Genomic DNA, 20,300 nt, shown 5'->3' on the forward strand with positions numbered 1-20,300 from the left:
TCTTTGTACCCTATGATGGTAATGAATTCACCAGAAAAGTATCATTTTGCTGATAAATCTATGGCAAGTGGTTTTTTGAGCTCAAAGGAATACATAGAGTTTAAAGGAAGCTACACCTTAAGTTGAGAAATGAAAGCATCTTGTCAAAAACAGATCAGAGTCTGATTTTGGCGGAGACACGAAGCAAAGTAGGAAATAAAATCACTTGAATACTCAGGAACATTCTAAGGGATGGAAAAGTAAAAATAAAGTCTATGAGATCTCAGGTGGAAGATATCTGGTTAAATAGCTCAGCTCTGTGGTGGTTCAACAAAGGGCATCATGAAAGGTTGAGAGGAAAAACCATTTCCTAATTTTTGCATGAGACTCCACATTTTAAACCCTAGATTTAAAATAATAAACATAAAGTTTTCTGGAAGAAAATCTACAAAATGGCACAAAAGCAGAGACTTTAACCTGACTTCTGCACCTCTCTGGAAACCCTTCCTTTTGTGTTTAGCAGGTGCACCCTCCCCTGCCTGGTTCTGCTTGTGAGGAGGCTTTTCCGGCCTTTCCCCATTGGCCTTGATGACTAGAATGCTAGGTCGGTTTGGACTTAGACTTTATAAAGCAGAGAATATGGAAGAATTTGTATAAGAATTTGAACACCCAGAAACCAAAGTCTTTTCTGTTTTTTAAAGCGTGAATATTTTCCTAAAGGAAAAACTCAAGGAAGAAAATATTTTATCATAAATGATTTCAGGAAGGCCCTGTTGGAACAGAGATATGGGTCAGGGAGAAGGCAACTAATAGCTGGCTTGGCTGAGTGAGGCTTTGAATGCTCAGGTGACAATTATTCATGTTTTGGTAAAAGTCATACACATGTGTTACAAGACAAAGTGTATTGTGCGGTATCAGAGACATGACAGCAGGAATTGAAACAAATGTTGTAGGACATGGTTTCAGAGTTAAATGGTTCACTTGAATTCTTCTTTTCCTCTTTGCGGTTTACAAAATTTATGTAAGTAAATGAAAGGAGAACAGAACGGGGGGAATGAGATCTGATGGAAAATTGTGCAGGGAAAGGTCAAGAAAAATACTGTAGGAAACTACAGAAAAACTCACCAAAAGCATATGTGAGGGCCAGAGCTTTAGCTTAGTGGTGCTTGTGCCTACCTTGCAAGTGCAAGGTCCTGAGTTCAATCCCCAGTACAAAAAAAAAAAAAAAAAAAAAAAAAAAAAAAAAGCATAAGTGAAAATTAAGAAAGACTTTAGAAGGCTGGGGATTTAGCTCAGTGGTTCTGCTGCCTGCCTCACAAGAGCAAGGACCCGAATTCTATCCCTGATACCAAAAAAAAAAAAAAAAAAAAAAAAAAAAAAAAAAAAAAAAAAAAAAAAAAAAAAGGCTACTAATAACACAAACTGAAGCTTTGTCAAGAGGTTTTATGATCTGCACGTGGTGGTGAACACCTATAATCCCAGCACTCAGGAGGCAGAGGCAGGCGGATCGCTGTGAGTTCGAGACCAGCCTGGGCTACATAGTGAGTTCTAGGTCAGTCTCAAGTACATCATGAGTAGATGGCAGACCTTGTCTCAATAAACAACAACAAAAAAACAAACCAAGAGGTTTAATGATGGAATGCCACTTTGAAGGTGATGCAGGCCTGTGTGCTGCGGAGGCAGTGTGACCTCTCTTCCCTTGAGTCTCAGATTGTGCCCAACAAATCAGAAATGGTCATGTTTGTGCACTGTCACTCAGAGAGTGGCACGGAGACATCTCTTCAGACAGAGGCTCATTGTGCTGGGCAAGTATGTGCTCTTTTAACTAATGTTTCAACACTTAATATTCTTGTCATTTTTATCCTGGAGTGCTATTTTATGAACACAAATACTGCTCTCAATGGCTGGACTCACATATACATTGCCAGTAAATCTGATTAGTTCCAGTTCTAGTAAAACCATGAAAAGCCACTTACAACATTACCCTCAAAGCCAGGGGCCATAGCCATAGGCTTTGAAGATAAAGCAATTTTTAGTACTTGGAAAACCATTCACACAACATGATGTCTCAAGAAAGTAATTCTTTCTTTGCATTCAAGTGATATAGTCAGAACTTGGACAGGTTTAAAATCTTGGCTACTATACAATTGTTAAACTCATGTGTAAGATTTAGAACTGCTTGCTAATGAAGACCTGCAATCCACATTATAGGGCTGATTCTGAGAAGAATGTGACCCTTTGATTCTGGGCAGAGTGACAGCAAAATTTCTGAGGCATATGATGATCTATGGGCTTTTAAAGTTCTCAAGAGAAGTAGGTACTCTTGCTTGAGTGTTACAGTCTGTTCTCTAAGGAAAGCCAGCAAATTGTCTTTATTTTCTGCTCAAATAATGTGGGTCTTAGTTTTTTATTATATATTTCATCACTGCTACACATAATTAGCATAGTGAAAGAGATGACTTGGTTTTTTTAAAGTAAAAAATGAAAATGACAAGTAGCACTGATATATACACTACTTCCTTACAATATTTCTTTGTGGGCCTTACCTTATGAAGTTGTATCATTTCCATTTTATAAAGCTGAAAACTGAAGAGTAGTAAAAAATGTTCCCATTCTACTTCTCACCTCCTGCTTTAAAATCAAACACGTGGGGAATGGAATTGGTTCAGTTATAAAGGGGTAGTAGCCTTGAAATACTGAGTCACACTGGTCAGCATTCCATCCTTGTTTCCTGTAGCGAGAGGAAATCATGAAAAACTAAACTAACTGATGTTTCCATATAAAAGCAGATATGGTATTTCCACACTTGATCTTAGCCAAAAGGCCAAGAAGTGATAGATGTACTATTTCCAAACTAGTGGTGTCAGAAATTTCATCCCAGGACAGTGTTCTATGCAATAGTTAGTGTAACCATCTTAAAGTGCTCCAGCACTCTGAATGCTAACCTCACATTTATTTCTAGTCTCAGAATTTTGCTTAATCTCTCTCCTCTCAATTTTTTTTTTTGTTAACACAATCGGTCATGTCAGTCTCATTCTGAGAATAAGCTGCTTGGGGTTTGGTTGAATTGTGACATAATTGGTAGGTGGCAAAAGACATGTTTCCTCATTTTTCTGGGAGAGAGTGAGATTACTTCTTACTAAAAACAAAGGCAAAGAGAGAAAAAGCCAAAACAACAGTACAGAGAAAAACAAAGAAGTTCTCAAGTAAATCAATCACAGTCCATTCTAATACACCTGGACGCACGCGCAACCTAAACAGCCAGGTCATTCCAGCTCTGGTGAATGTTAGACAGGCCCAATTTTAACTTCTGGGGACCTTGGGAGCACATAGTACTTTCTCAATAATTGGCTTTTACATAAAGAAAAAAATGTTAACTATGTTTGACCTAGTTTCTCCTCTGATAAATGAAATGAGTCACCATGATGGCTGCTTGTTAGTATTCTCACAATGAACTTCAGAATTTCATAAAGAAGTTTCAGTCAACATTGAATTTTTCAAATTATTTGGAAGGAATTCATTGCTAGAACTTTGTGTTGGTTGTTTTTATCTATTTTCTGTTTCTACATACATATGCCATTTGTTCAGAGGATCACAAGTCAAAACCACTTGCTGTTCATTCATTCATTCCTCAAATCCCTTTCCCAGCTCCGAAGTCATTGGCTTTTATCACTGGAACTGGATCTCAACCGAAGCCTCACCAATTGCTTTTGAACTACAAGGGGCCCTTTGGAGGAACGGGCTACTTGCCTGGCTTGTAGTTTTGAGCCCTGCCTTAGGTGTTTCATTTAAGGCTGTCAGTGTTACTTTATGTAAGTGATTTTAAACATTTTGGGGTTCAAACAATTTTTGAGACTCTGATAAAAGCTGTGAACTCTCCAGAAAAATGTGTACATATGGACACAAAGTTTGGCAAGACACAGAGAAAGACATAAAAGGAATAAGGTATGAAGTGTTTTTTGTTTGTTTTTTTTTTGGTACTGGGGATCCAACTGGGGACCTTGCACTTATGAGGGAGGCAGCAGAACAACTGAGCTAAATCCCAGCCCCTGAGGAATAAGGATAAGAAAGAAAGACATTAAATTATCATTATTTGTGGACTACATGATTTTCTACATAGAACACCAGAAAAACTCCATCAAAAGACTTCTAGATTTAATAACCAGATTCAGTAGCATATCTGGATGCAAAGTCAACACTCAAAAATAAATAATATTCCTATACACAAATAAACTCACTGAGAAAGAAATTAGAGAAACATCACTTTTCACAATAGAATCCAAACAAACGAAATACCTAGGAATCAATCTGATAAAGGAAGTAAAGTCCTTTATATTGAAAACTATAGTGCTCTGAAAAGGAGAACAAAGAGGATATCAGAAAATGGAAAATATATCCTATTTTTTTGGGTAGGAAGAACCAATAGGATGAAAATGGCCATACTTCCAAAATTGTTATACAGATTTAATGCAATCCCAATCAAAATGTCAAAAGCATATCTCACAGAATTAGAGAAAATAATTCTAAAATTCATTTGGAACCAGAAGAGACACAGAAAAGCAGACCAGAAAAGCAACTCTGAGAAACAAAGGCAAGACAAGGGACATCACAATCCCTGACCTGAAATTATGCTACAAAGTTACTGTGATAAAAACAGCACGAGACTGGCTTAATAACAGACCTGAGGATCAATGGAACATATTAGAAGATACAGAAACAAGTTCAAACACACCCAGCCACCTTGTCTTTGACAAAGGAGCCAAACACCTTTACTGGAAGAAAAACAGCCTCTTTAATAAACAGCACTGGAAAAACTGGCTTTCCCACATGCCGAAGATTAAAGCAAGACCCATATCTCTTAGCACGCCCTACACTAAAATAAAAATGGATCAAAAATCTAAATATTGGGGCTGGGGATTTAGCTCAGAGGTTCGGTGGCCTGCCTTGCAAGTGCAAGGATCCAAGTTCAATCCCTGGTACCAAAAAGCCTCTTTAATAAACAGCACTGGAAAAACTGGCTTTCCCACATGCCGAAGATTAAAGCAAGACCCATATCTCTTAGCACGCCCTACACTAAAATAAAAATGGATCAAAAATCTAAATATTGGGGCTGGGGATTTAGCTCAGAGGTTCGGTGGCCTGCCTTGCAAGTGCAAGGATCCAAGTTCAATCCCTGGTACCAAAAAAAAAATAGATTAGGCAGAACTCTTGAAGATATTGGTATAGGCAAAGACCGTGAACGAAACCCTGATCACACAGGAAAAATTGCAAAGAATCAACAACTTGGATCTCATCTTATTAAAAAGCTTTTGCATAGAAAAGTAACAGAGTGAAGAAAGGACCCACAGTGTGGGAAAAAAATTTTGCCAGCTTTCCTCAGACAAAGGACTAATATGTAGAATATCTAATATCTAGAAATCAGAACCTCTAAATTTAAAGGCCCAAGCAAAAAATGGGCATCTAAAATGAATAGATACTTCTCAGGTGAAGAAGTCGAAATAGCAAATAAATACATGAAAAAATGTTCAACATCACTGATCATTTGAGACATACAAAATTTCAAAAAATCCTGAGATTTCATCTCATTCCAGAAAGAAAGATTTTATCAAGAAATCAACCAATCACAAATGCTGATGGGGATTTGCAGAAAAGGGAATCCTTCTCCACTATTGGTGGGAGTGCAGACTGGTGCAGCCACTATGGAAATCAGTATGGAGATTCCTCAAAAACAAAAACAAACAAAATAAAACTGGAGGTTTAATTCAGCCCAACTATTCCTTTTCTTAGTATCATCCTGAAAGAATTAAAAGCATCATACCACAGTGGTATATGCACACCCATATTTATAGCAGCACAGTCTGTAAAAGCTAATCTTGGAAACAGCCCAATTGCCCATCAACAGATGAATGGATAAAGAAGAATTTTTTTATGCAATGGAATACTACTTTGCCATAAAGAAGGATGAGCTTGAGACATTTATAGCCGAATGGAAGTACCTTGAGACTGTGCTCTTAAGTGAAACAAATTGGACACACGTTTGAATACCTCATTGTTTCTCTGAGGTGAGAAACTGAAAGTGTAAATAAGGACTAAAATGTATAATAGACATTGGGAAATGGGAATAAAATGTTCAAATAAGGAGGGCAACAAGGGAGGCGGAGGGCAGGGAAAAAAGAAAGGTCAAGAAAAGAAAGAAAGGACAAGAAAAAATGGAAACAAACTTTTGTAAACAAGGAAGGCAAGAGGGGTTGAAGGGAGGAGAGGGGAATAGGAAGAAAAAAAGAAGCAAGATATATTATGTACACCTACAAATTCCCAGTGATGAATATTATAATTATGCATATCTAAAGTGTACCAATAAAAAACACCACCCTACTTTTTAATACCCTAAAAAAAAGTTACACGATAGCATTACCACATGAGGCACAATTGCATTTCTGGTATATACACAAAAGAACTGACAGCAAGGATTCAAAAAGATATTTGTATGTTCAGGTACACAACAGTGTTGTCTACCATAGTCAAATGGCTGAAGTAACTCAAGTGTCCATAAGTGTCCATTGACAGTTGAATGAATAGAGGAAATGCAGTATTCAAATAGAATGGAATACCACTTAGTCCTAAAAATGGAAAGATGTTCTAACACTTGCTATGAGGATGAACCTTGAAGACATTATAGTGAGTGAAATAAGCCAGTTCCTAAAAGAAATGGATTGTGTGATTCCACTTACAGGCGATACCTGAAAGGATCAAATTAATTAAGAAAAATAGAAATAGAGTTTACCAGGCAATGAGTTGTTTAATATTGCAGTGGAGCGAATTGTGTCCTCTTTTCCCCATAACTGTTGAAGACTTAGCCCTCAATGTAATTGTATTTGACTGTTAGGAGGTAATTAAGGCATAATTATAAGGATTATAATTTTCTCACCTGCTTAACTGGTAACCCAAGGAGAGAAAGGCAGGGAGATCTCCTTCCATCAGCCCAACACACTCATGGCCACCTAAGCATGCAGCAGCGAGGAGGCTGCCTCCATGCCCCAAAAGGGAGTCTTCCAAAAATGTCTAGAACTGCGAGAAAGTAAATTTCTGTTGTTTAAACCCCCTAGTCTATGACAATCTGAGCTGACCAGTAACAATGGGTACAGGCTTTCAATTTTCAACAACATCTGGAGCTAGACAGCTAAGACGGTGCACAGCAGTGTGGGCTTACTCAGCACCCCCGGAGAGGATGGGAACGTTTTATTTGTGTGCGTTTTATCGCACTGACGGCATATCATGTGGTGCTTATTGACAGTTATTGGGAAGATGATTTTGGTGTTCTGCAAATCCATAAAAGAGAAGATGGCAAGCTGCAGGGTCTGCAGGGGAGTTTTAGGTCATATAAGGCAGGAAGGAGTTTCACCACTGTGGAGTGAAAATTAGAAGACATTTATGCTTGAAACAGCCTCTGGGTAAATACAGTTTTCTCAGTGTGTTTAGAACTGATTTTGGGTCATATCAGTAAGGTGATTCACGCTCACGTTGCACAGGAGGAGAAAAGTTACAAAACATTATTTGTTTTCCATGTTGGTGTGTAATTGTTTTAGGAAAGAGAACTGACTGGAAACTGCCAAAAGGGCTTGGATTACTAAAGGAAGTTAGGATCAGCTCCAGCTGCAACAAAAGGTAGTTAACATTTTTGTTTCCATTTTACTTCTACTCCTGCTTTCTCTGAAGTCAAACCCCTTTCAATCCACACTGTCTTATCTAGAAACTAAGCAAGGTTATTTTCTCATTGCACAACTCAGCGCTTCACAGCCAGGCTTTCTAGCCGTTTCTCCAGTGTTTTGTCACCAAATTCAAAGTCACAGTTCCTAAAGTCAGAGAAAACGTTTGAATGAACTGGGAGATGCAAAACCAGCCTTTTAAATTCTGTGAGCAAGTTTATAGTTTGTGTTCAGGGGAGAGACAGAGAGGAGGAGAGCGAGGAAAGGAATATTTGAAAAATGGAGGACTATTGAATTGCTCAGTGTAATTTAACTGAAGTATACACCAGATAAGATAAGAATGTGAATTATTCACCCTTCATTTGCTCACTCAAAATGCCCTGTTTGAGTCTGACACTATTGAAAACAACTTGTTTTTCCATCTTCAGTTAGTTTCCTTGTTATTTTTAGCTTGCAACTTCTATCCAGAACATTTTACGGAAAACTGGACCCACTTCCTTTCCCTCCCTCCCTTTCATGTTTCTTTTGCTTCCTTCCTTTCTTTTCTTTTCTTTTCTTTTCTTTTTTTTCTTTTCTTTTCTTTTCTTTTCTTTTCTTTTCTTTCTTTCTTTCTTTCTTTCTTTCTTTTTCTTTCTTTCTTTCTTTCTTTCTTTCTTTCTTTCTTTCTTTCCTTTCTTTTTGGTAACAGGTCTCTTATGAGTCCAGGCTGGATCTGAACTAGCCATGCAACCCAGACTGGTTTTGAATTTGCAATCCTCTTACTTCAGCTTCCTGAGTGTGGGTTTGCAGGCCTATACTGCATCCAGCTAAAATTGGATCTTTTATGGGAGAAACAATTTCGTCAAGAGAGACTATTTGCTTGCTTTCATTTTGGCACAGAAGGGATCTTAATATAGTTTCTCTTTTAGATACAGAATCTTTTAAATTTCTATTATTAATAACTATAGCATATCTGAATTTTGGGGCAATTTTGAATAGTTTTGGCTTTGAAAGATGGTCAGAAGCTCTTAAAAAAATTCCAGTTACTGCTTGCTATTAATGTGGATGCAAGAATTATTAGTAGTACTATCATGACTATCATCAGTACTCCCATCTCTGCCAGTGCTGATAGGTGACTTCTGTTAATTACCTGTCATACACTAGAAATTGAGATAAGAGCTTTACATGAGTTATTTCAGTTAACACCTCACAAGCTCTACAATATAGAGATTATTATTCTCACTGTACTGCTGAGAAAACCAAGAAAAATGAAAATAACTTGTCTGATTCTAACACATCCAGTAAATAGTGGTGCTAGAATCTGAGCAAACAGAAGTGTTTGGGAATTCAGTAGATTGGAGGATGTGTACTAACTTGTGAGGAACAGAAGTGCAAGGCCATTTCTTATTAATCCTGTGTTTGCCATAGCGCTGCACAACGTGCATTACATGTGGCAGAGTGAGCTCATTTCATGTCTGTAGAGTAAAAGATGGAGGAAAGTTAATGAAAACTTGGCATTTTATGTATTATCTTAAATTTAAATTTGGAAATTATTGTAATTTTATTCGCTCACTTCCACATACTTAATTAGGCAGCTAATTAGTGCATGGGATGAATTATGGCCTTATTCTTTGTTGGGGTGCATGGGCTGGGACTACGGAAGAAAAGGACATTGAAGTTCTGTCATAGCTGGCCACATGGTGGCCATGGAGAGGTGGTCTCATCAGAAGTCACTACACTCAACAAAACCTCAGTTGCTTGTGAAGTAGCACAAGCCATAAGTGGGATGTCTTCTTATTAAAAAGCTTCGCACAGCGAGAGAAACAACCAGTAGTGTGAAGGGACAACCCACGATGTGGGCAAAACTTTTCATCAGCTCTTTCTCAGACAGAGGACAAAGAATATATAAAGAACTTAAAAATATCAAATTTAAAGACCCATTCCGAAAATGGGCATCTGAAATGAGCAGACATTTCTGAGACAAAGAAGTAAAAATAGCAAATAAACGTATGAAAAAGTGTTCAGCATCACTGGTCATTTGAGAGATGCAGATGAAAGTAACACTGGGATTTCACCTCACCCCAGAAAGAATGGCTGCTGTCATGAAATCAACCAATAACAAACGCTGGCGGGGCTGTGGGGAGAGAGGAACCCTGCTGCACTGCTGAGGGGCAGCTCGTTTAACTACTGCGCAAGTCAGGATGGAGATACCTCAGAGAACTGGGATTGGCGGTCCCATCTGACCCAGCTATTCCTAGTGCTGGGAATCATCCCCAAAGAATTAAAAGAATCATACCACAATTATATATGTTCACCCATGTTCATAGCAGCACGATTCGTGATAGCTAAAACTTGGAAACAGCCCAACTGCCCATCAGCAGAAGAATGGATAAAGAAAATATGTTATTTTTAAAAAAATAAAATGCAATATTACTCAGCCATTAAGAATGGGAAACTAGAGGCATTTATAGCTAAATGGAAGCACATAAAAGGACACATGTATAAATAAATACTCTAGTGTGAGAAACTGAAAGTGTAAATAAGGACTGAAAGGTATAACAGATAATGTGAAATAGGAAGAAAAGGGCAAGGGAAAGGGGAAGTTGGAGGGGCAGGGGAAAAGAAATAAGGGAATAGAATGAATATGAAAAAAGAAAAAATGGAAACAAAGTCTTTGTAGCTAGGGAGGGGTGGAGGGGTTGAAGGAAGGGCAGGGGAATGAGGGAAAAAATAAGAACCAAGATGGATTATATAAAGGTGCAAATTTCCAATGGTGAATGTCATTACATTGTATACCTTAAATGTACCAAGAAAATTAATTAATTAAAAAAAGAAGTCATTACACTCATTAAAGAGGATTTCAAGAACTCTAGGATTTCGTCAGCATGCTGTGAGTGATGTATCTGTCCCTCGAAATGATGAAAATCGTAAAGGTGTAGGGAAGGTGGGATGGGTAGGGGAAGAGTAAAAAGGGAAAAGAAAAAAATGTGAGAGAATGAAAAGAGGAAAATAAAGTGTTTGTAGATGGGGAGGAGAGGAGGGGGTGAAGGGAGGGCAGGGGTAAGGGGAAAAAATGAGAATCAAGACTTGTCATGTAGAGGTACAAGATCCCAACAATGAATGTAAGTACTGTATCCCTAAAATGTACCAATAAACTCAATTAAAGCTGAAAAAAAAAAAAAAGAAATGATGAAAATCACTCACACTCGCTGGAGCTTCCTAGTCCTTAAACTGCATGAGAATAAGCACTGTTGGAGGTGCTCACCTCTCATCCTTAGAGATTAGGGCTTGGTCCAGTCATAGTTACAGAATGGGAAAAATTAATCAAAATGATAGGTGAGACGGTAGTTCCGTAAAGTCAGCTGAAGGAGAGAGGATAGTCAGAAAAACTCCACAATGATCCACTGAACCCTTAGCTTAGGAAAGGGCAATATTCAGTAATGCAAAGGCAGAAATACAAACTTTTATTAAAATGTTGAATTATTCTGGCATTATCTCACTCAAATATGATGGGATATAAGGATATGTTTCAATAGGCAGTAATGATTTTAGCCCCAGGGTACAAATAAAATAAAAAATGTTGATGTCTAGCTACTTAAACATCACCTATAAGCATGCTTATAGGTTTCTTATTCCCTTCAAGTTATTGTGTTCCCAAACGCCTCCGATTCATTTAAAATTTTTTACTGTGAATATTTCTGTGAGCCACTAATGGAACTTTGGAAACCATCAGCATTCTACTAGAATTCATCTATCCATTTTCCAGTGTCCTTTTGTTTTGCTGGAGAATTTTTAAAGTCAACATTACTGCCTTTTCAAGCTATTGAGAAAACAGAAGAACAGAAGGAGGGAGGAAGGGAGGACAAAAGACAAAAGTGACAGTGAAAGAGAAATAGGAAAACATTTTCTCACGTAGCCACAAATTAACAAGAATTACTTAATATTATCCAATATATAGTCCATATTCACTTTCCCCTACTTATCTAGACACCTTTCTTTTTAGTTAGTTTATTCTAGTCATGATTCAGCTGGGTTTCGTTTCAGTATTTTTGAGCCTTATATTACTTAGCCTTTCGTCTTTCATCATGTGCTCTATTTTCTTTTTCAAATCTTTGGTATTGGTATGGTTATGTTTTTTTTTTCTATTGGTTATCTTTACACTAATATTCTCTATAATATGGGAAGTTTCTTTTCTTTTTTTAAGAGAATGTCTAACTGTAGCCTTCTGTAAGCAATGCCAATGTTAATACTTCCATCTTTCCTTCTTTTTGGAGCCACGGCTGAGCATATATGATATTCTTTTACTGCTAGTTAATAGCTATGGGATAGTCAACAAACTTGTTCTGCTTTCCATTTACCTTCTCAGTTTGTTACTTGTATTAGTTTTACACTGTCATATCCCATACACTTTTTATGTACTTCTATTTTTTTTTAGTTATTTCTCTATCAGAAGACCTCTCGCCAAGCCTCTGCAAACATCTTGTGGTTTCTGATGCTGTCTAGCTGGTGCTTCAGAAAAAACTTTTAATAAAACTAATCTCTAAATTCTTGTATGCTTATAACTTCCTTTGACGGTCTGCATGCTTTAAGGATAGTTTGGTTGGATATAAAATATTTCGCTCTCTTTTTATTGTCTTGAACATTCTTACAATGGTGTTCAATCCCCTTCTGGTAAAAAAGTGTGCTTCATGGGCTGGGGATTCAGTTCAGTGGTTCCACTGAGAAGTGTGCTTCAATATCTGTCTAATTTGTATTTTTTAATTCAATGCACACTTTTTAAAATGTATTTAAAAATCCTTTTTGAAAGTATTTTAGCATTGATATTGATGATTCTTCATTGTATATAAATTCAAATCTTTGTTTGGAATATATGCTTCAATTATATCTATTTATTGTCTTTTGTGTTTTAGGGCCTTTCGGTGGAATTCTACGTTGCATCTCTGTCTGTTATAAATTTTTCTGTGAATTATTTTTTCCTCTTTTCTTTATCTTTACTCTTTTAGCATCACTTTTTCTTATGTGCTTTCTATGGTCTTTCTTGGCTTTTTTTTTCTTCTAATTTAAAACTTCATATCTGAAACACTTTTTCTTTCTTTCCTTGTACAATCCTTAGTCTTCTCAGCTTTCTTTTTCATAAAGTCATATTTCATATTCTAGTTATCTCATTTCTGAGCTGTTTAATTCTAATTTGTACGGTCTTTTAGTCAACAAACTTGACTCTTTCCGCTCATTTTGAAATCTTTGTAGCTTTCATCTTCTTTGTAGCTACATTTGTGGTATGTATATGTATAGTATCTGTTGGAACTATGTTTGGCTCATTTTAATCTTGATCCTTGTATCTCTACATAGGGTTTTATTATAATCTGCTTTTATTTTCCATACATAAATGAGATAGTTTGTTGGACTATTAGTTGAAGGTTCCCATGTAGGGCTCTCTTCTCCGTTACTGTGAAGTATTAAGCAAAATGACCCTTTTAAAAAGACATTTTTCTTCTCTCAGGGAATTTGATTCACAAAACTTCCAGCCTCTCAATGTGTGTTATCCACAATCCTAAGGGTCTTTGCTTCCAAAGCAGTGCTGTCACCTTTACATGTATTTGCCATTTTGCACTTTTTGAGCTCGATTCCATACTTCTCTCTCACAGCTCTTGTGTCCCTGGGATCTCCAGTGTTTTGTTTAGATCCAAATCACAGGTGAGACCATGAACCTCCATTTTTTAAATGGAATATTCTGGTGTTTCTGAGCTACTTGTGAGCTAAGGTTGCACCAGTGTTGTCTTCTGTTCCCACACCTCCTTATGGTTTCCTGTGTTCTCTGCACTCATCCTTGGCTGGATCCTCTAGGAAAAAACTTTTGAATTTCACTGTAAATTTCCAGATTCGATTGCTGTTCTTTTTGGTGTGTAAAGGACATTTTTCTCTCGGCGGTGAATACTTCCTATTGTTTTTGAATCCTTTCCTTTCCTTGTGGAAGTGTCCACACTCATCCCTTCTTTTTCTACCAATTCCTCATCTCTGCTGGTCCTCAAAATATCTGCTGTTGTGTGGTGATCAGGCTACATTAACTCATATCGTAGAGTAATTGAGGGGTTCTCTGCCATGCTTTTCTACATGAGATGGTATCCAAGTGTTTTTCTCACTATCCTAAATGTTTGATGTGATCTTTATGATTAAATAAAATTGGGCTGAGTGTGTATTGTGCAGCTCAATGGTAGATTGCTTGCCTAGCATGCGTGAAGTCTTGGATTCAATTTCTAGTACTGCCAAAAAGGGAAAAAAAGATCCTTTGAGACTAAGTAAAATTATGTTGCTGTTCTCTTTGAATCAGAAAGCCTAATATATTTTAAGAAAGAATATTGTAAAAAAAATATAGCTTTCATAATTCCCATCATTTCTTACATGGTACTCCATAAAACTAAAATAACAATTAAAACAAACTAAAAAAATACAAATTCATGCTTATATTTAAAATGTCATTTGCTCATCGCATGAGTCAGAAAAGACAAAAAAGAAACATATTCATGTATGTAAACATGCATCAGCTACAAATACATATTTTAAAGAGCAACAAAAAATAGAAAGAAAAAAAAGAAGTTTTGATCGTCATATTTATGTATGCCATGGGGGAAAAGAAAAAGTTTGTTGGCTCTGAAGCACCTCTGACTCAGCTATGACTGGGATTAAATTGCCACGGTTGTGGCAATAAGATATTCAGTTTGCTCATGCGGTGAGATGGAACTAAAATCGTGTTTATTGTAATGCACTTCATCCTCGTGCCCTGCCTCAACTATTGAGAATTCAGAAAATGCATAGTAAACCTTGAAAGGATGATGTAATTCTCTGTGTGTTCTTACATTTTTCTTAACTTCCCTTTTGAGTTCCTGAGAGATGAATTAGCATAGGGTACCAGCACTGCCTCTACCTGGGAAAATAAACAACAGATCAAGTCAGGTCTAATACACTGAGACTGACAAATCATGTCTGAATGACTGCTTAATTTAAAGGTCTGCTTTGGAGATATATAGCACTTGAATCGCAGAGGGGGTCCTTGCATAGTTGCCAAGGGAACGGCAAGATGATCTCACATTGCAGCTTTTCTAGTTAGAAGGAAATTCCTGGAAACTGGCCTTGGCTCTCCAGAGAAAAGGCAGGAAGCCTTGCTCACGATGCAGAAAGAGCCAGCATTTACCCCTGCATTGCCCATCACAGCGGCCGGACAGGCCGTGTTGGAAAGTGGCAGCTTCACATCGCGAGATGGTCTTTTAGATAATGCACCTCCCAGTGTTGAACTGTCTTTCACAGAAGCTGATATGAGTAATTTGAAAAGCCTGTGCACTGTGAGAGCATTAGAAGAAAGAGAAAGTGAGCAGGTTTAACGAAGTCAAGAGTAGCAGCCCGAAACAGAAGACTGGAATTATTCAGGGTGCTTGTCTTTGTGAATATTTCACGATCCAGGATGACGTTCATCTTGAGGAAAGAATTTAAATAAGCAGCTGAAGTACTTAGGTACTGAGATGAAATTTGAAAATGAAGGTTTTTAAAAAGTCTTGCACAATTGCAAAGTGACAAATGGATGTGCTGAAATTGGCACATCGAGGACAGAAGCAGACACTTTGTAAAAGAATTTCTGGCACTGTTTGGGAAAGACACCTTTGTCTATTTTACATCTTTTATTCCTTTTTACACATGATATTTAGGATTCTGCAGAACTTTTCTTTCTGAACTACAAAGGGGTACTAAATTGACTTTAGCAAATTCATGAATTCTAAGGAGGGGAAGGGATATGAAGGAGAAAAATAATAGGAAATTCAGTTTCTTTCATTTAGCATCTTGACATGAAAACGACATTCCATATGTGAGTGGTTTAAGAATAGTTTCCACTCTACAGTAGTTCTCGCTCTGTCCCACACAGCATCCTGGAAGTGCACTTTCTTGTGTGCAGTGCTAAGGGATGCTTGACTTACTACAAGGCTCAAAGTCCTATTTCATCCTTGGGCCCCAGCGTCTCCTCCATTCCCACACTACTTCTGTGCACCAGAAGATGGAATGACTTCTGGAGAGTACTTTTCTATTCAACGTAACTTTCATCTCTGCTGCCTTTTTTGAGTAGAATCTGGCATAGGGCTCGGAAATCATTGGACCAGCAGCTTTTTACCTTTGGAGTTTCTCCTCCTTCCCCTTTGGATGACAGAGCGGAGTATTTTGGGACATCGGCTTGACAGTCCATCAGAATCAACCACTGGGCCTGATTACTGTTCTCCTGGACAAGTTTTCCAAAGAGGTGGACTTTGTATGGCGAATGAGTGGTAGGTGCAGAAACTCCTCCTGGGTGGAGGTAGAAGAGCTCCGTGTGCTCTGTGGAATTACAGATGCACAGGCAGGGGACACAACAGTGAGTGGTGACAGGACAACAGGGAGCCAGAACCGTCTACTTCTTCAACTTTCAGTCACCCAAGAAATATTTACTGAACACGTACTGTACATCTGACACGATTCCTTGCTGCCAGAGAAATTTGCTGAATTAGCCAAAAGTTTGTTCAATTTGCCAAAAAACTGGTTGCAGTAACACAGCAAGCCAACAGAATTTGGTGTCAAGGAGTATGCTTTCTATTGGAGAGGATGCACATGAAACATGATGGATAAATTACATAGCTTGATATGTAGTGATAGATGCTAAGGGAGAAAATAAAGGAAGAATGGGGAGGTTTATATGCGTGTACATGCATACATAACTAGTTCAGATAGCTTAAATAGTTTAAATAGTTTAGATAGCTTAGCTGGGAAGATTTTGCTATGAAGATGGGTTTTCGTGTGATGGGAACCTGAAGAAAGTGTTGAGAGGAGCCTCAGATAGGATTGCTGAGGTTGGGAGATTCTAAGTAGTGGGAGCAGGCTATGCAAAGGCCCTGAGGTGGGATTGCACTTGGCCTGTTTGAGCAATGGCAACAAGGCCTGTATATCTACAGAAGATTAAACCAGGGCTTGTAAGAGATGAAAGAGATGTGACAAAGCTCAAATAACTTAGCATCTTCGATTTTTATTTCTCGAGAGGTCTTGAATGGAGGATTGGCCTGATCTCCCATTTTAAGAGGACTATTTTGAGAATAAACTGAAGGGGAGGAAGACAGAAGCAGGGAGAGGAGTTAGGAGATAAGTACAATAATCCAGCTGAACTTGTCAGGGAAATGAGTGGCGGTTTGTAGGCTGTTTAGTCTGTAACATGTCCTTTACCAGCTGAGTTCCAAATACCAGAGCCAAAAATTGCCTAAGTACTTCACTGTTTACTTAGAATCAGGCTGGCACAGCAAAGCAGATGGGACACGATTCCAAGTACAAGTGTATAAAACAGCAAGTTGCCCTGCTGCTTGGCACAGGTCTCCCATAAAGGCTTCTTGTGTTTGTGTTGCTGGAAGCTTTGGGTCCTTCTTATAACTTCTAGGAAGAGTCCCAATCTTCATTCCCCTCCACGCTTTCTTACTAAAACAGCAATGACCTATTGTACTTATTTAGGAGCTTTTCCTGGTCCTAGCTATTAAATTAAAATTTATAGGAAATTAAAAAGCTTTCTCATATTCTGGACTGGATCTTGGAGCAAAAAAGGGATATTAGAGGGAGGAAAAAAAAAGAAACTCAGGGAATCTGTATAAAGACCATACGTAGTGAATAGTTTTGTAACCAATAGTTAATTATGTCAACTACTTCACTTGCTAAATATACTTAATCAATGAGGTAAATATGAAATGTCAACTCTAGAAGCAGCCAGCTGAAGGATATATGTGAACTACCTGTCCTATCTATGGAATATTCCTATAAATTAAAAATTCTTCTGAAGTAAAAAAAGTAATATAAAAAAAGCCCCTGAAAGAGAAAAATAATCACACAAGTGTGTACAATTTGAAAGCGTTCTTTTCAGAGATTAAATTGGCCTACAGATACGTTCTGTATTTAATCATCTTTTAAATCCACTACTACATTAAGAACTGGGTTGTTATTTTCTAACACTATACAAATAGAAAATCGCTGCCCTTTCTCACCCCTTTATTTAGCTTACGCTGAATTTCAAATTTTTCACCTGGCTCTGGGATTAAATGCACACATTCTACTTCTCTCTAAAATAGGTGGATTCCACCCCAATGGATTTGCTTCAGAATTATTTACCAGGACAATTATTACCATCAGGACATTATTACCATTTGTTGCTTTTCTTTCTTTTTCGCCTTTCTCCTATCTTCTGTTTTCATTCTTGCTAACCACCCACATTTTCACTGAATAAACTTGATTGAATGAAATCTACCCTTAAACTCTCTATATATTTTGTTCTTTTTTATACTAAAATCTGACCTTTAATAGTTTACTGTTTTGAAGCTTTGGGGAAAGAATAAACCACTATGCTAAAAAAAAAAATCTGATTGTTTAAGCCTGAAATGATGAATGCATATGTCTCTAGGGACCAGGTAAGTGACATACACATAAGGCAATAAAGTGTAATGACTGGAAACACAGGCCCACTCTATTGGGTCTTAAAATGGTTCTTATTTTGACTATTTCTGGAAACTCTTCACTTTTCTAGAGTCTCAGTGGAAACTTTGAGCCTGTTTCCAAATAAATGAGCCTGTTTCCTTATAAATACATGTTATGGATTAGTTAGGTAAAAAGGAATATAGGGGAATATAGTTTGAAGTAGTAAGCAGATAGGAACAAAATTTATGTTTTCACATAAGGCAAAAAAGAAAATTGATGAAATCTTAACCTAGCATTGAATTGCACAGTGGTACTGTGGGTTCTTCACAGTTATTTGGCAGGACAGCATTTAAGACATCATAGAAAGCTGACAGACAGACTTGTAGCCAAAACCCGAAACTTCAGGAAGGAACCCTCTACTTAGAAATAAAACAACTTGGTGTGCCCGTCAGTGTGTTGAGCTGAGAAAGCTTAGTGTCAGCTTTGAATTTCCCCTGCTGTACATTAAGCTCAAGATAGATAGGTAAAAAGTACAACCAGAGAACCATCGCTGAGCTCAGGGAGGTCTTAATGAAATGTTTAGGAGGTAAAGGATGAGGTCAAATAAGCCGACCATGTCAGGGCCACAAATACAGACCCAAAACATGGGGAGATAGAATGTATAGTGAAAGCCTCGACTCTCTCCTGTATCACTGGGATGTGCAGGTTCAGGAAAAGAGCAGTATCTTCTTGGACCCTCTCAGCAAAACAAGCTGCACAGAGCTGTGACTCACTGAACCCTCCCACTCACCCAGGAAGGGTCGTTGGGAGCTCTGGCATCTCCTCCCACACTCCAAAGACAGCTTTTTGTCACAGCTCTGGGGCCACCGACCCTAATTAAGCAACAGCATCTTCTCACCTACCTCACAAAGCCAGGACAATGACAGAAAAGCTCCTCAAAAGGCCTGGTGGTCAACTGGGAGGCAGGAGAAATGTGCTATCTTGCTATATCCATCCCTGCCTGAATTTCCCCTCGATATCCACAGCCTAAAAGCAGGTTAAATTGCTACAGTAAATCCACCCTATTTTTACTTTAGCACACTCTTTTCCACAGGGAAAAAGCTACAGTAACACCACTGAGTGGAGCAAAACCTGTGTAACAGTCCTTTTTATGCCCAAGGATAGATGTTTTAAATTTGGAACCTGGGGCTATTTTGTTCTTTACATTTTAGTTGCTGAAGTGGAGTCAAATAGCATTTCAAGGTGGGAAGGTCAGTGCTGATTTAAAGGGTCACCCGTGTGCTAAGGAGTAACTTTCTTTAGGACTCTACATGCCACGCGCTTGTTAGCCAGCCCTCCCCTGTCGCCATGCGTATGTCTGCGTAAACAGCAAAAGGGCCGTGCACCGGTCGGAGAGGGATTTCATCCTGCACGTTGCTCTCAGCACTCTTATTTACACAGTAGCACAACTGATCTTTTCATACTGTTCAAGCTCCCATGGCAGTTTCACTAATTTCAAGTAAAAATATTTTCCAGGTGCATTTAAAGAAATCCATTTGAGGGGTTACCCGTCGTCAATAGTTCAGGGTTAGCCTATTGACATGGAGGGCTGAATTCTTATCTGTTATAATTGCCGGAAAGACGTGGGACATTCATTTCTCTGAGGTGATTCCAATGACTCCTGCTCGGCTGCAGGGGGAAAGGAGCGAAGCTCAGTTGTCCCTCCCACTGCCTGGGGCCGCCGGAGTTGCACAGGCTCACCTCCCCCCAGGCGGCAGGTGGGGGCTCCACCGGAGGGTAGTACTTAGGCACGTCCCAGGCTACCGCAGCCATGAACCATTTGAAGTCCTTGCACTTCAGCTGTTTGCGAAGCTCTTTCTGGGCCGAGATGTCCCCAGTGGAGAGGTGCCGGTACTCCGGCCGCCGCTGGTAAATGTACTCTGCAAATTCGTCCATCCACGTCTCAGCCACCCGCTTCAGGTTCTGTGCAGCAGAAAAAGAAACACGTCATCCATTGACTTTTATGCTCAAAGGGTGGTTTTAGTTCCACCGGAAGCTGAAAAGAGAAAAGTAAAAGAAATAAGACAGCCCCAGGCAACTGTTGGGTGGCTTATTGACAACAGACAGTTTCTCTAACCGCAAGGAGTGTGCCACAGTCAGCCCGTGGCTTTGTACACACTGTTTCTGGTGTGGGGT

At 38.5% G+C, this 20,300-nt stretch overlaps 1 protein-coding gene across 1 annotated transcript in view; it reads right to left on the reverse strand.

The window, feature by feature from the left end:
- Galntl6 (polypeptide N-acetylgalactosaminyltransferase like 6) overlaps positions 1-20,300 on the reverse strand; it is a 1,019,213-nt gene that overhangs the window by 34,852 nt on the left and 964,061 nt on the right. Inside the window, exon 10 of the mRNA XM_010629830.2 lies at positions 19,866-20,087. Coding sequence (XP_010628132.1) covers positions 19,866-20,087 — 222 coding nt within the window. The remainder of the gene's footprint in view (positions 1-19,865; positions 20,088-20,300) is intronic.

The sequence above is a fragment of the Fukomys damarensis genome, unplaced genomic scaffold (genome assembly GCF_012274545.1).
Source record: "Fukomys damarensis isolate Sample0158 unplaced genomic scaffold, DMR_v1.0_HiC HiC_scaffold_18, whole genome shotgun sequence".
Lineage (NCBI taxonomy): Eukaryota > Metazoa > Chordata > Mammalia > Rodentia > Bathyergidae > Fukomys > Fukomys damarensis.